Source organism: Pseudopipra pipra, chromosome 2, assembly GCF_036250125.1.
Source record: "Pseudopipra pipra isolate bDixPip1 chromosome 2, bDixPip1.hap1, whole genome shotgun sequence".
Taxonomy (NCBI): domain Eukaryota; kingdom Metazoa; phylum Chordata; class Aves; order Passeriformes; family Pipridae; genus Pseudopipra; species Pseudopipra pipra.
Genome location: NC_087550.1, coordinates 101,032,666 through 101,045,458, shown reverse-complemented (window position 1 = coordinate 101,045,458; position 12,793 = coordinate 101,032,666). Strand labels below are relative to the sequence as shown.

General features: G+C 34.7%; 1 protein-coding gene across 5 annotated transcripts in view; it reads right to left on the bottom strand.

Annotated features, from left to right (window-relative positions):
- The window catches only part of OFD1 (OFD1 centriole and centriolar satellite protein), a 30,385-nt gene that overhangs the window by 16,518 nt on the left and 1,074 nt on the right, over positions 1-12,793 (bottom strand). For 4 of the 5 annotated variants that reach the window (XM_064646624.1, XM_064646628.1, XM_064646626.1 and 1 more), the window contains 13 exons: positions 12,413-12,613; positions 11,574-11,642; positions 11,461-11,488; positions 10,599-10,706; positions 9,763-9,899; positions 7,509-7,682; positions 5,481-5,587; positions 4,445-4,564; positions 3,052-3,125; positions 2,283-2,374; positions 1,952-2,141; positions 1,253-1,383; positions 760-871 (listed from right to left, as the gene is read on the bottom strand). In XM_064646624.1, the coding sequence (XP_064502694.1) occupies positions 760-871; positions 1,253-1,383; positions 1,952-2,141; positions 2,283-2,374; positions 3,052-3,125; positions 4,445-4,564; positions 5,481-5,587; positions 7,509-7,682; positions 9,763-9,899; positions 10,599-10,706; positions 11,461-11,488; positions 11,574-11,642; positions 12,413-12,613 (1,543 nt within the window). The remainder of the gene's footprint in view (positions 1-759; positions 872-1,252; positions 1,384-1,951; positions 2,142-2,282; positions 2,375-3,051; positions 3,126-4,444; positions 4,565-5,480; positions 5,588-7,508; positions 7,683-9,762; positions 9,900-10,598; positions 10,707-11,460; positions 11,489-11,573; positions 11,643-12,412; positions 12,614-12,793) is intronic. The other variant, XM_064646627.1, reaches the window with a different exon arrangement.

Here is a 12,793-nt window from a genome sequence, read left to right as displayed (position 1 = left end):
CATATATTTGCTATTTTGACACAAATAAATTTCCAATTCCAAATGGTACTGATACTTGTACCATAAATGAAAATGTACATATTGAGTTAGTGAATAATATAAAATATTGCATATACTGAATTAATATGAAACACATTATATATAATGTATAATCATTGCAGAATTCAATTCCATATTTTTACATTAAATATACATCCCAAAACTTTTACTTACAATACTTGATATTAGTAATTTGACAAAGGCATCTTTAGAACTACATTTCTTCAGCAGACTGAATTGCTTTATGCAAGTGCCTCTGTTTCTAATGCCCATACAAGATAAGTTAGGTAAAAGTTATTAGCCTTGACAAATTCTGTTAATGAGTCCGACTTAAATTTCTGAGGTATGTAATACAATTTCAAATTGATTATTCTTATTATGAACATTCAGGAATCAAAATGCATTAAAACACAACTCGCCTGCAGGAAAATGCTGTTTATGTTATCAACAAACATTATTGCCTTCATACTGAGGAAAAAACAGACAATAAAAATATGCAAATGTTCAGGGAGGAAACTTTTCCCTTCTTCCTGTATATTTTTTTCTGAAAGGAAGTTTTCATGAGTTTGCTTTTTAAACTGGGCTTTTAAATAGATTTTGATTTTAAACTTTAAATCTGCTCCCTGGTGGTATATTAGTTCTATGCAACTGCAGCTTTTTTAAGCTTCTGGAAATTCTTACACTTGTCCTTAAAGGACTGCTGTGGTTTAAGATACAAACCTGCCTGTGTTTGTTTCACTTGCAGTTTCAGTTCTTCAACCTGCATGTTCAGTTTTCTGACAGTAGCTTCGGACTCTAACAGTTGGGTCTCTAGCTGGGCACAACGCTCAACCTATAGGAGATCAAGAGAAAAACAAATCCTAGCATAATTAAAAAAAAAAAAAGAATAATTTCAACAGGCTGAATACTTGCTTTCTAAATGTTTTTCAGGTTCAGTCAAACCATTATCACATAATATCCTACTGAGAGTCAGTACTGACAACTTGTTGACTTGGAAAGATTTACTTTGGTTATGTTGGGTTGGTTTTATTTTTTGGTAGTTTTTTTGTGTGGTATGTCTTTTGTTTTCTTTAGAGCTGTTTACATAAAAATAATCACTGTACAAACAATCCTTCTAACTACATGCCAAACAGCCTGCACAGGCAGATGGATGAATGTGAAAAAGATGACAGGAAGAAGAAAGGATTCAAATAATTTAGAAACAATAATTTACCTTACTTTGTAGCTGCTTTTCCAAAATCTGCTTACGACTCTCAAATTCATCCAGCACCAGCTTCCTAGAGTGCTCCACTCTCCTCAGCTCCACTTGGCAGGCCAGGTACTCTGCTGAGGGCTGGGACAGCTCTACCCAGAAAGAGAAATACGAGACACTCAGACGAGTGTGCACTTTTCTACATGATACCCCTTGAAAACATAAAGATGATTTGTTTTTATGAACATAACAAGGCTTTGCCTGAATAAACTACTTGGGCATTTTTTTTCTTCCTTTTACAAAGGACTGAAATTTTTGTTGGCGTAGTCATACATCTCTACCCCCCTATAATCTCAAACATTAAAAATACTTGGTATTTATAACTGTAGTTAGGCAAGCACTTAATAATGCCATGTTCTTTTACCATGGTTAACCATACTAATGCTATGGTTAGAAATATTGCACTGCTTTTTTCAAAGGGTGAAAGGAATATCCTTCATATTATAACTACCACTTAATTCAGGATTTCTACCATACACACATATAAAAGAAAATAAACTTATGTCAAGGACTGTTTAATTTTATGCAAACATTAGCTTGGGTTTCATGCAAACTACAAGTAAACATAATACAGAGAAAGTATTTTAATGAAAATCTATTTCTAAACAAATAATTGTAGAGAAAGATAAACAAGAGAATTACTAAATCATTCACACTGACTGTCTCGGAGATGCTGGTTCTCACTGCGAGCCTCATCCAACTGTTGCCTAAGTAGTTTATTCTGCACTTGGAGCTCCAATTTCTCCTCCTTTAGCAAAGGATAGTCTGATAACTCTTTCAGTTTCTCTGTCAACAACTGATTCTGTTTATTTGCCAACAGAACCTGAGCCTTCACTGACTCCAAATCCAGCTGCAAATAAAAAACAGTTTAGAAGCTTATGAACCTCTGTACTACTTAACAATTATTTTTAGTTCATATTTTCTTTTTTATTAATGCACCTTAACTGCACCAATTAGAATACAGCTTCTTTAAATTCATATTTACAATTACCTCAAGCTCTTTCGTGCGTGATACAGCTTGCTTGAGTTCCTCTTTTTTCGAATTAACAGCAATGGCTTCTTCATGCAAAAGCATGGCTTTCTCTGCAGGGAGGATTACAAATGTTGAATTAAAATTAGCAGAGTATTACAGTAAAAAACTGTATCAGCAAAAAACAGTTTTAAGCTGCTAAGCCCAACATTCGATTTAATTCAAGACATAAAAATGACTGAATGTCATACACATTCCTTCAAAATTAAGTAAATCACACTGTGTGTATATATATATACATATGTATATACACTTCTAGAATGAAGTAAATTGAATTCATATGTGTGTGATATATCATTTCTTACAGAGGTACCTAAAAGTCTAAACATGTTATCTGTTCCAGCTCTCTTCCTCAAGCTCCACTTAAGCATCTCGTGCAAAATAAATGCAGAAACTGGCAACCATTCAAGGGTACGGTACCGGAGTTCAGTTAAAGAGTGTGAGGTAGTAGGACTTCAGAAGGAAAGGGAAACTGGAAAACCAGGAATGCCTTGCAGCCTCTGTGCAAAGCGGCAGCTTACGGTTCCCACTGTGTTCTGAACAGCAAGGAGTTGGTGACTTGTCACTGAATCCTACTACATCTTTTTAAAATCTGTTGTGATGGCTTTTCTGTCACTTATACCACTGTTACTGAACACTGTGACTGTTCAGTAACAATAGTGGTTTGATATTTGCTAGTAAAAGCTCTAGAGATAAACAGGTACTTTATCAATCTCAGACAGATGGTTACCTTTATTTTTTTTCTCATCTTCAGTAACTTTATTGGTTCTGGCTATGTATTCTTCTTTTAATTCAAGCTGATATCTAGAAGCAAAAAGAATTATGTATTCCCACAGTATGTGTGTACACACATGCCCAGGCACTTGTGTAAACTCCAGTCTTTCCCAAACTAAACTATAATCACACAATTATTATTGACAAAATTAACTATTGCAGGGCCACAAAAATGATTGGAAAGGGCCCTGCCAATCACCTCATTCAACCACCTGCTTGAAAAGCAAGACTACTGCCAACTCTACAGCAGGTCATCTGTGGCTCTTCCTAGCCAAGTCTTGAAAAACCTCAAAGGATGTGTGTTCCACCACCTCTCTGGATGATCTGTGCCAATGCTGCATTACTCTCCCATTAAAATTTTTTTCCCTATGTCCAAGCTAAATCTCCCCAGCCACAATTTATAGCCCTGCCATATGAACTCAGAGCTCACATTTGAGAATCCAGTAACTATCCTGCTGGTCTTTACTAGGCTGCCTCCAGTTTCATCACGACTTTTTTGAACTGGGGAGCCAAAACCTGGGCATGGTATTCCTAGAACAGCCTTCCCCAATACCTGAAGGAGCCAATAAAGTTCCCTGAGTCTGATGGCCATGCTGCTACTAATGTTACCATCATGCTGTTTGCCTGATTTGCCAGAGCACGTTGCTGGCTCATAATCAACCTGGCATTCACTGTAACTCATCCATCTCCTCTTCAGAAATGCAGCTCCTCAGTCAATTAATTTTCTCCATTTATACTACCTCATAGGGCTATTCTGCCTCAATTCTTTGAAACTATGTTCAAGCAGATGGTACCAAATAAAAGAGGGTGATCTATATGAGAGAATCTCTCTCCAAAAATGGGAAGGGGTGAAGAAGGTAAGAGCAAGCCTGTCTGTACAATGGACTAGTGTGTCTCTCACCCTGTTTCCAAGTAACATGTCACATCTCTTTCATGTTAATTTCCCCTTTGTGCCTCCTCCACATTCATAAAAAGGTCAGTTCTTTTAACTGTGGTCAAAGGAAGTCACTAATACTGCTTCAGATTCTCTTCTCTAAATGTATGACTAATATCACCTCTCTTTTCCAGATATTAATACAGAATTTAAACTACAACAATAATATAACCTAAAATCAAAAGAGAATTTTTTTCTACAGCAAGCTTTTTCTGAAGCTGACAGTACATTTTCTCTTACTAGCAAAGGGCTAAGCAATAATGTCAAGAATTCAAGCTCACTAAAACAAAAACATAAGTGTACATTTTCAAAGTTCTTGCTCTGTTACGCTTTTCAAAAGAAATCCTATACAATTTAATATTCTGTTTTCTAAGGAAGTAGCATGTGTTCTACTAGAGAAAAAAGAAAAATTTACTTTAAGAGTTCTGTCTTCAGCCTCTGGTCATATGTTTCCTCTATGTTCTTCACAGCAACCTCTCGACGCCGAAGTGCATCATCAATAGCTTTATTTTTCTCTTCCTGAAGTTTCTGAGTGCTGAAATATCCAAAAATATACAGACCAGTAATATAATATAATATAATATAATACAATATAATATAATATAATATAATATAATACAATATAATATAATATAATGACCAGTTATAAAGTCAAAACTTTTTGTTTTCTTTTCTACAACAACATTCATAGACATCAAAGAGTAATGTGCTTACTTGGAATACTGTAGCAAGTTGAAATTATCATCAGAATCTGTCATTGTAGTTCATTAAGAACAAGGACATGTGACACAAACTAAATTGCCCTATTTAAAATCCAGTACTAATCAATTACACAGCTCTTCTGGGTTAACCCTGGCTCAGTTTCCCACACCAGAAACACTTCAGAGGAGAGAGTGATGAGCAGGCTATTCTATCAGCACCCTCTGCTGGGTTGATAAAAAAAACCAAGTTTTTGTTAGCAGGATACTCGTTCTGCTCACAAACATTAAGTAGTATTGAAAATTTGACCAAAAATGGTTTAGTTATTTTTTTCATTTAACTAAAGAAAACTGATCTTATTAAGGACAAATAAAAAAACCCAACTCCAAAACATAGGACTAACAAGGCAAAATATCATATATGTGACTCATGAGCGTTAGGGTTACATACTGTGTTCTTTGTTTGGGGGTTTGTTTTCTTTCTTAATTTAAGCACTTCAAAGCAAACATCTGGTTCCTTGCCCCCAAAGCAATGCTGAAACATTTTGGTTGGATGAAGTGGAATAGAAAAAAAACCAAACCCAGCCTTTGTGTGGGGTATCCTGCTAATAGAGACAGTATACAACACTGCTCAAAATGTAAAATGTAACTGCTGGGATATATAATCTACTTCATAGTAGCAGAAACATCCTGAAGCACACTTTTCAGAAAAGGGACAACAGCATCATTTACATACATCCTTCAGCAACTTACAGTTCAAATGCCTCCATCCTTTCCTTCAGTTCTGCCTCCCTGGTTCTTACGGCTTCGATATCTTTCAGCAGACTTTGTCTCTGAGCATACACTTCCTTTGCTTCTATCTGAATCACAAAATATTATCCCTAGTTTTACTTCACATTTTATACGTGTATTCACTGTTTAACATATTCAATTTACAAAGGATCTCCTTCTGGAACTGATCTTACTCCCATAAATATTAATTATAGAGTAATAATTTGAAATAACATCCAGAATCAATCTTTTTGTATTCCCTTTCTACTTTTACTCTGAGTAAAAATGTTTTAAATGGAGTCACTATTGGCTACCTGTAAACACTTCTCCTTTAAGAAATAGCACTGATTAAAACTTATGTAAACGGAAAAATTACAGAATAAATATGTTCAAACACTTGACTTTTTAAAATAAAAAATAGTTTTGTATGTTTTCACAGGACATAATTGAAAAAACAAATACCAAACTCCCCGATGAAACATGATTTAAAACTGAAACTGAGTAAACCAACAGCCTTTCAGTTTTTGCAGTTTAACTTATAGAACTCAAACAAATTGTAAAAGGGATTCTGTAAGTGATGAACATGTTAATACCAAAAGTCACCTATCTTCCTATTAATAAAAATGGCTTTTCTCATCCGTAAGCACAAAAGACATTATTTCTCTCCAAAGAAGTAATAAATGTCTAAGAAGAAAATTATGATTTTGCCATACAGGTGCTTATATCAAGTTTGAAAGCTGTGTGCATTTGACAGTGCTGAAAGATTCAGCTGCTGCTCCTGGCACAAAAAAGAGAGCAGTTTCTCAAGCCACATTTCCAAGTTATCACAGTGAAGGCTTAAATGATCTGACATCTTTAACGTAAATATTCCTGGATTCTGCTAAAAGAATCCTTATGTATATGAAACATACAGTTCTCAGTGAGTTTAGAAGTTGACAAGAGAAATTAAATATTCATACACAATACTTGACAGCTATGTTGATCTAGTAATTTGTTGTGGGTTTTTTTTAATTATTGAATTAATTTCACACCCACAAAAGAAGACTGATAGCATAAAATAGATGGTTTTCTTGTAAGCTTCTAAGGAGATAACCATGAAATAAATTCATGGCATAGTGACAAATTGTTTAATAATATAATAATACAAAAATTTATTCAGAAACCTGTATGACTTCTTCGTTAACCAATACCACATGTTCTCAGGGGAAAAAAAACAAGACATAAGCAAAACCATAAAACCACCACAACAAAGCAAAAATATGGTTAGCAGTTGTGGATGACTGTTATTTGGATACGAAGGTCTACTGCAGACAGCAGGGGGGTAGCCAGGCAAACAGGCAACAGGAGAGCAAACAAACTATTCTCTCAAAGACTGAGTTAAGAGACTGAGATAAGCAATTGAGAACTACATACAAATTATTGTGTGCTGTAGTAACAGTTACTACCCTGGCAAAACACCAAGAATTAACAGCCCAAAGGAGTAACTCATCAACACAAAAGTTTTCAAAGAAACAAACGGAGATGCCAGCTTACAGTAAAGACAGTGGCTATTCAAAACATTCAACATATAAAGACAAACAGAAACGGTCTACCTGTACCCTACAGGCTATGTATTCCCTTTAGGTTTAAGTCCTTCTCAGCAGTTAAAAGAACTTAGATTTTAACTAAAAACTATGTTCAACTTTCCATGAAAAAAAAAAAATAAAATCAATGATCTGAATTCAGTAAAACTATTAAAACAGACTTTAAAGTCTTTACTACATTTAGATCCTTCAATCCCAGCTTCCAGAACTGTTCCTTTTCTAGCCACCTCTACTTTGGTATTTAACCATATTCATTCTTGCAGTTGCTAAATTAATTCTCCTATTTATGAGAACAAAAGTAAATTCAAAGTTTTCCCTAATAAGCCAAGTAAGATCTGAAGGTAAATCTCCCAAAGACAAAAGAACAGTTTCACCAACTCACTGAATCATTTTTAATAGATTAAGAAAAAAATACTTGGAACTTTACCTCTTGTTGCTTTTGAAGCCTCTCAATAGCATTCTTTTCACGAGAAATCAAGGCTTCAGACTTTGCTTGATGTGTCTTCTCTAACTCGTGACGCAGCTCAGAGATTTCTTTCTGGGTCTGCACTTTCTCCTCCATTTTAATTTTTGCTATTTCAACTTCTTTAAAGTGTTCCAGCTTTTACATAAAGGAGGAAAAGAGGGCTTAGAAGGACCATTTTAGAATCGACAAAGACAATCCTCTCTAAGACAATTCTAAATTTCACCTAGAAAATCTAGTTAGGAAATGATAATTTGATAAAAATTAATTACTGTGATAAAAGTATCTTAGCAGGACGTGCTACCTGCACATCTCACATAGTTTTCTTGTGTTCATCCAGCATCCCAAAGCAGATCTTACACAAAACTATTAGCTTTAGACAAGAGCAAAATAGAAACCTATGAAGAAAAACACACTGCAGATATGATATTCTGCTTGGAATTAAGGGAAGGTCACACTCTGTAATTCCTCTTCTGACACTGTCTCTATTCTTGCCCCTTTCCCAAAGAACCACTTTTGACTAGTGATTCAAGAAATGGTAGAAGCAGACAGATCCTGCATTGCTCAGCAACCACAGAAATTCATCTGGATGGCATAAAAAATGCAGAACATGTAACTCCACATAAAGAGAGATTCCACAATCAGGTTACAGTCCTGATTCACTGACTTCTAAGCACAACTGAAAATAAAAGTAAATGCACACAAACAGGAAGGTATGAATATTGCAACTGCACAGAAGAATTGTAGGGAATATGACTCCATACAGTGTGTGGAATACAATGTATGCAAGAACAAATGGGATTATAAAGAATTACAATAAAAATTTGGATGACAAGGGAAAGCAAGCACACAAGATAAGAAAATGTAAGGAAAAAATGAGCAAAAGAATACAAAGAGAATGACAGAAAAATTGTGAGACTGGAGAAAAGATTAAAGAGGGGAAAAAGCAATGTCTAATCTAGGAATTCGGGTCTGTGGGCATAAATTTTATGAAAAATTAAGAAACAGTGAGACAGTACAGCACCACTTGTATACAGACAAAGTCAATTAGAAATGTCTCACAGTAATTCACCTCACATTGTTAAGGAATTCAAGTAAAGTCAATTGAATTTAGAAGAGATTTATACCTGGTTAAGATTTCAATCTCCTTACAACTGGTTTGCTTAAACTGATACAAACTGAACAATACACAAATTATCATGTTTCACATGATAATTTGACACAGACAGAGACAGTTAGGGAATAAAGACTAAATGAAAAATGAAGGTAAAATACATTGGCAGTTTTAATTCTGCATCCTTCTACTTGTCTAGGTGAATAAATATGACTACATTGATTTCCTCAAACAGCTTATATGCAGCTGAGTGCCTTTAAAAGTGTGTCTAAGAATTCTGATTATTAGATTATATTTTTATATCCCAATAAACTACTGATCTTGACAGAAGCTAATGAAAAAAATTGTTTAAATGAACTACAGTTAATCTTTTCTATCTAAATAAACAGTTGATTTTGACAGAAATTTATGGAAAAGAAAAAGATGCATTTAAATGAATTGCAGTATATTCTTTCTGCTACATTTTTCAGACACAGGGATCATCGAAGGATTACATGATAAAATTCTAATTTTATTCCCAGAATGAAGGAAAACTCTCTAAAAGAGCTGTCTTCAATTAGAGGAAGAAAAAACCCCACAGAAATAATTAATAATACTGTCTGTTATGACTTTAGTGTTTCTGTGCAATGCTTTGAAATACTATGCAAATTCTCACCAGTATTAAACAGTAGCTATCTGCCAAGCTACAGAGCAGCAAATCACAGCTCTCAGTTGCTATGCATTATATTGAAATTCAAGCTTTAAAATCATAACTGGTAAGGAAAATAATTAACATGACTAAGTAGAGTAAACATTTCTCCATAAAACAAAATAATCAAAGAGCAAATAAAATTTACCAAATTAAAACAACCAAAGTAAATGTTTTGTTACAAATCAACATCAGAATAAAAAGCTTAACATTCTATGCACATATAACAAAAAAGGGGGATTGCAAATATATGTTATATCATCAAATTAACAACTGATATTTGATTAACTTAAACTTTTGTGCTTGCTGTAACTATTAGATCTTTAATTTCAGTTTACTTTGAGTATTAAACATTTGCAATGTGCAAAGTCAAAATTAACAAATGTCTCCCTCAAATTCATTGACCAGAGTTATACCTTTTGATGCATTTCTGCTTGAAGCTGCTTCTCTATTTCTTTTCTATATTCATGAAGTTTCACTTCTAAAGATTCGTATTTCTGATGCTGGGGATAAGAGTCTGCAAACTGCTCATCAATCAGCTGAAGCTTCTCAGCTATAAAAAAGGCAACATATCCACCATAATTTAAAAAAAGTCACCACAGTTATCTTACCAAAAACTGTAGGAACCTGTCTCTCTGCAGGATGTTCCTCAGCTTATCTAAGTAGTGCTATCCTAGAAACACTTGTGTGCTACAAAAGCAGAGGCAGAATGCCGTTGATCTGCTTTATGCCACACAACACATATCTAGGAGGAGGCACTTAGCTGTTTAGGCACTACTTGTGGTATTACATAGTCATTCTTCCTGTTTTCCATGGGTGGACTAGAATTTTTAGCTTTTTTGTAATAGTATATTAACGACAGCATTCATATTATAATTCGAGAACTCCCAATCTATGTGTAACTTGCACTGAAACACTCATAGAAGGAGAAGTAAGGCACGCATTTACAATTACATTTTCTAGAACATGTTTCAACACATAACATTTACAGTCCATCTGTCATAACTAAATGTGCAAGAAAACACCTGAGCAAAAAAAAAAAACCAAACAACAAAACTTAAAAAGACTCTTGCCTTTTTAAAGAAAATTTAGAAATTCCATGTACTAGTGATAGACATGATCTTCACTTATTATTACTTTAGGCTACTTTTGAATAAGTAATGAAAGCATACCATTCATACAATACATAAATCCATACCTTTTACCAATATGAAAGGATTTGGGGAGACTTGCTTGCACAGGCTGCACTTACCAAGAGATTCTCTATAAGGAGGCACTGAGGTTGTCTGAGTTTCTGTGTTATGAGTTTCCTTATTTAGATGATGCTCTGTAAGTCCGATTAAAATCTGCATAAGAAAACCTGGCAAGATCCAATAAATCAATTAGTTCTCATTTCATAACAAAACTGAATTTCAGCCTGTAATTAACAAAGTAATTTTCAATTTACAAGAAAAACCTACTTGATTTATAGAAAGAACAAGTATTTAAGTAAACTATTGTGGTTTTATTATAAGCATGATCCAGTCCACTTCATTCAGCAAAAGCTGTCCTTTTGCAACTTTTCCTCCCATCCATGTCTCTGTCTCTTTCACTCCTAATGTCAGTTGAGAGTGAAGATTATTACTACTTAATTATGAAGCTAATTTAGGTTATACAGTATAGCTAGGTTTCATCATGAAGACATAAGAATTATTTCTTTTTCAAAACAATGGAAAGTAAATTAAACCTGTAACTAGTTTTGAAGTACATTCTGCAAGCTAATACAGTATTATAAACAAAACCCAAAATCTGAGTTTGCCAAAGGGAGTGTGAAAAGCTTCCAAAGAGCATTATATTTAATACCTGATTACAGATTCTTCTCATGTTTCTAATGCTCAAGTCATTTATTTCATAAGTGAATGTTAACACCTAATCCACACAACAAATAGGAGTCAGATAATCCTGAAATATAACATTCATCACCCTAGTGTACTGCTAGCTTCAAAATCCAGATGAATCCATATTATTCCATACCAACATGCACTCAAGAAATCTGAATTTTTATTGCTCACATCTTAACAAAAATGAAGCTAACACAATTATCCTTGTCTGCATCATATACAAACATCTTGTACCTTTATTTTCCTTCTGGGTTCCTGAAGTCTGTAAGAAAGAAAAGAAGTTTTAGCCAGTCTATTTTCATCACCACTGTAATTTAAGTTTATTTTCAAAATCAAAATAACTTTACCAGTGATTTGTAAAGACTGGACTTTGGACTGATCCTCATTAAGTGAAGAAGGTCTTGCATAGTCCACAGCTTTGTGGAAAAGAAAGATCAGTGAGAAAAGGTTAACTGATTGAAAATAATTTCAAATATGTAAGAGGCCCTATTTTACAGTTGTACAATGTTTTCCATTGTAAGATCTATTTATTGTGTTGTAAAATCACGCAGAGGCTGCTGTTCTAGTACTACATTTATGTATCTCCCCTACTTAAGACATACAGCAGCCAGTAGGTAGCTTTATGATCAGCTGAAGCTCTGAAAAGAGATAGTTTTGTTTCCTCCCCACCCTAGATACATGCCCTTGCTACTTTCCTTGCCTCTTTTCTTCATTTATCATACAAGTCAGATGAGCTCACTGACCTAAATGACAACTAACTATTCACCAGGTCAAGAAATTAATTTTCAGTTAGAAACAACTTTACCCTATCACAGACTTACAGAGAAGAAACAAAGAAAATGCAAGGACTGCCCTTTTCAGCCACACTTTGTAGTTAGAACAGCTTTAACTGACCAGGAACCACAGTTTCAGGGCACTGAATGGCCAAACAAGCTTTTACCAGGATCAGTTCCCCAAACACTCTGCCACACAGCCAGACTGTGGCTACATCTTTTCCAGAACCTTATTGCCAGTTTAAAGTATTCGTGAAAATGGCCCTGAATAATGAAATGTTTTATGGAGATCATCAGAAGCTGTACTTGTGTTTGTACTTCCCTATCGCAAAGTTTTTTTCCGTTGTTGGAATACGGCAACCCCCAGGAAGTAAAGCTTAGACATCATGGAAGAGGCAAATTACTGAACTTACCTTCTTCTTCTCCAATCCACTTTCTGGAAAGAAAACTGAAAGCGAATACTCGTAGCCACATCTCTGTAGATGATCTGCCACCAGACTGTTGGAAGCTGTGATCAAAAGTGAACTGTCATCGCTTGGAACCGTCTGTGGCTGAAGTTCTCCGCTCAAAATTGGGTGCATCAGTTCATGGATGAGCTGGTTTCGGAGCTGCGTCTGATACAGAAAAAACACTGTATTCTCAGTTTACATGTTACTCAATGAGAGTTTTAATTTTTCAAAATCCAGGGTGAGTTTCATTTTACCTGTACAACCCACATAACAGAACAGGGCAGAGTAATTTTGGCAAAATCTGGAAGTGCACTTGGGACACCATGCCTTTCTTCAAAACACTCT